Source organism: Rhea americana, unplaced genomic scaffold (genome assembly GCF_003343005.1).
Source record: "Rhea americana isolate MKP2758 unplaced genomic scaffold, rheAme1 scaffold_435, whole genome shotgun sequence".
In the NCBI taxonomy this organism is placed as follows: domain Eukaryota; kingdom Metazoa; phylum Chordata; class Aves; order Rheiformes; family Rheidae; genus Rhea; species Rhea americana.
The window spans coordinates 110,552-112,619 of record NW_028186574.1 but is presented as its reverse complement, the minus strand read 5'-3'; the positions used below and the strand labels follow the sequence as shown (position 1 = coordinate 112,619).

The 2,068-nt window shown below is 69.4% G+C and overlaps 1 protein-coding gene across 1 annotated transcript in view; it reads left to right on the top strand.

Moving 5' to 3' along the window:
- Positions 1-2,068, top strand: part of BIN2 (bridging integrator 2) — a 4,901-nt gene that overhangs the window by 1,501 nt on the left and 1,332 nt on the right. Inside the window, exons 3-8 of the mRNA XM_085315674.1 lie at positions 22-117; positions 1,026-1,133; positions 1,205-1,290; positions 1,427-1,502; positions 1,817-1,899; positions 2,027-2,065. Coding sequence (XP_085171800.1) covers positions 22-117; positions 1,026-1,133; positions 1,205-1,290; positions 1,427-1,502; positions 1,817-1,899; positions 2,027-2,065 — 488 coding nt within the window. The remainder of the gene's footprint in view (positions 1-21; positions 118-1,025; positions 1,134-1,204; positions 1,291-1,426; positions 1,503-1,816; positions 1,900-2,026; positions 2,066-2,068) is intronic.

Genomic DNA, 2,068 nt, shown 5'->3' with positions numbered 1-2,068 from the left:
CCCCCCTTTTTCTCCACGCAGAGCAACGACCTGCTGTGGGACGACTACGAGGCGAAGCTGGACGACCAGGCGCTGCGGCTCATGGAGAACTACCTGGCCCAGTTCGGCGAGGTCAAGGTACCGCCGGCAGCCGGGTCCCGCAGTGCCCGGGGGTCCCATTCCCGTGGTGGCCGTGGCCGGTTCCCACGGGGGCTGGTTTCCACGGTGGCCGGTGGCCAGTTCCCGCGGTGGCCGGGGGGCTGATTTCTGCAGTGCCTGGTTCCCACGGTGGCCGGTTCCCGGTTCCCACGGTGGCCGGTTCCAGTGGTGGCCAAGGAGCCGGTTCCAGTGGTGGCCACGTCCCGTGGTGGCCGATGGCCAGGTCCCACAGCAGCCAGTGGCCGGTTCCCGTGGTAGCCAGGGGGGCTGATTCCCGTGGTGGCCGGTTCCCACAGTGGCCAGTTCCCAGTTCCCACAGCGGCCAGTTCCCATTGGAGCCGGTTCCAGTGGTGGCCAGGTCCCACGGTGGCCAGTGGCCAGGGGGCCTGATTTCAATGGTGGCCGGTTCCCACTGGGGCCAGTTCCCATGGTGGCCGGTTCCCATTGGGGCTGGTTCCCACGGTGGCCAAGGAGCCGGTTCCAGTGGTGGCCAGGTCCCACAGTGGCCGGTGGCCAGTGGCCAGGGGGGCTGACTTCAATGGTGGCTGGTTCCCACGGGGGCCAGTTCCCGTGGTGGCCAATTCCCACGGTGGCCAATTCCCACGGTGGCCGGTTCCCGCSGGGGCCGGTTCCCATTGGGGCTGGTTCCCATGGTGGCCAAGGAGCCAGTTCCAGTGGTGGCCAGGTCCCACGGTGGCCGGTGGCCAGTGGCCAGGGGGGCTGATTTCAATGGTGGCCGGTTCCCGCGGGGGCCGGTTCCCACGGTGGCCAATTCCCACGGTGGCCGGTTCCCCTGGGGGCCGGTTCCCCTGGGGGCCGGTTCCCGCGGGGGCCGGTGGCCGGTCCCCGCGGCGGCCGCCCCTCGGCAGCCGGCTCGCCCCGCGCAGGAGCGCATCGCCAAGCGCGGCCGCAAGCTGGTGGACTACGACAGCGCCCGGCACCACCTCGAAGCCCTGCAAAGCGCCAAGAAGAAGGATGAGACCAAAATCGCCAAGGTAAAGCCCCGCGCGGCGCCGGGCGCCCGGCTCCGCCGCCAGCGCCGCCGTCCCCAAATCCCGTCCTGCAGGCGGAGGAGGAGTTCGGCAAAGCCCAGAGCGTCTTCGAGGACCTCAACAGGGAGCTGCGGGAGGAGCTGCCCGTGCTCTACGGCAGGTATCGGCCCCGAAGGCCGCGGCGGGTCGGAGGAGCGGCTCCGCGCTCGCGGCGCGGCCGGGAGCCTCCGATCGGGGCCGCTGCCGGCGGCAGGGGGAAAGCTGCGGCCAGCCCYGCTCGGTCTCCTCGCCCGCAGCCGCGTCGCCTGCTACGTGACCGTCTTCCAGAACATCTCCAACCTCCGCGACACCTTCTACAAGGAGATGAGCAAGGTGCGGGCGAAGCGGGGCCCCGGCGGCGCCCGGCCGCTCGGCGGACGGGGGAGCCCGGCGCCGCGCCGCGAGCTCCAGCGGGCTTCTTCGAGCTGGGAAACCTTTTCCAGAAAAGCTCCAGAGGCCGGAGCAAAACGCGTTTATCTACCGGCTCCGCGGCAGGGAAACGGAGGGGTTTTTACCCRTTTTCTCACCGCGTTGCTCGCAGGAGCGCTGGGCGCTGGAGATGCGGCAGGCGGGAGATTCGTCCGCTGGGGTCAGCTCTGAAGGGTGATTTTTTGTTGTTGTTTTTTCTGTTTTTTCCCTSTTTTCAGCTGAACCACGACCTCTACGAGGTGATGAGCAAACTGGACAAGCAGCACTCCAGCAAAGTCTTCATCGTCAAGGGCGTCCCCAGGTAAAGGCCTGGGAAAAACCGGCCTCTCGCGAGCGGGGACGGCCGGCCGGAGGCGGAGACGGAGCCGCCGGGGGCCRAGCCGGCGGCGGTCGGGTGCTTGCACGGAGCCTCCGTCCTCCCCGCGCAGCAACCGCCGCTCGCTGCTCATCTCCTCGCCCGTGAGGCCCCC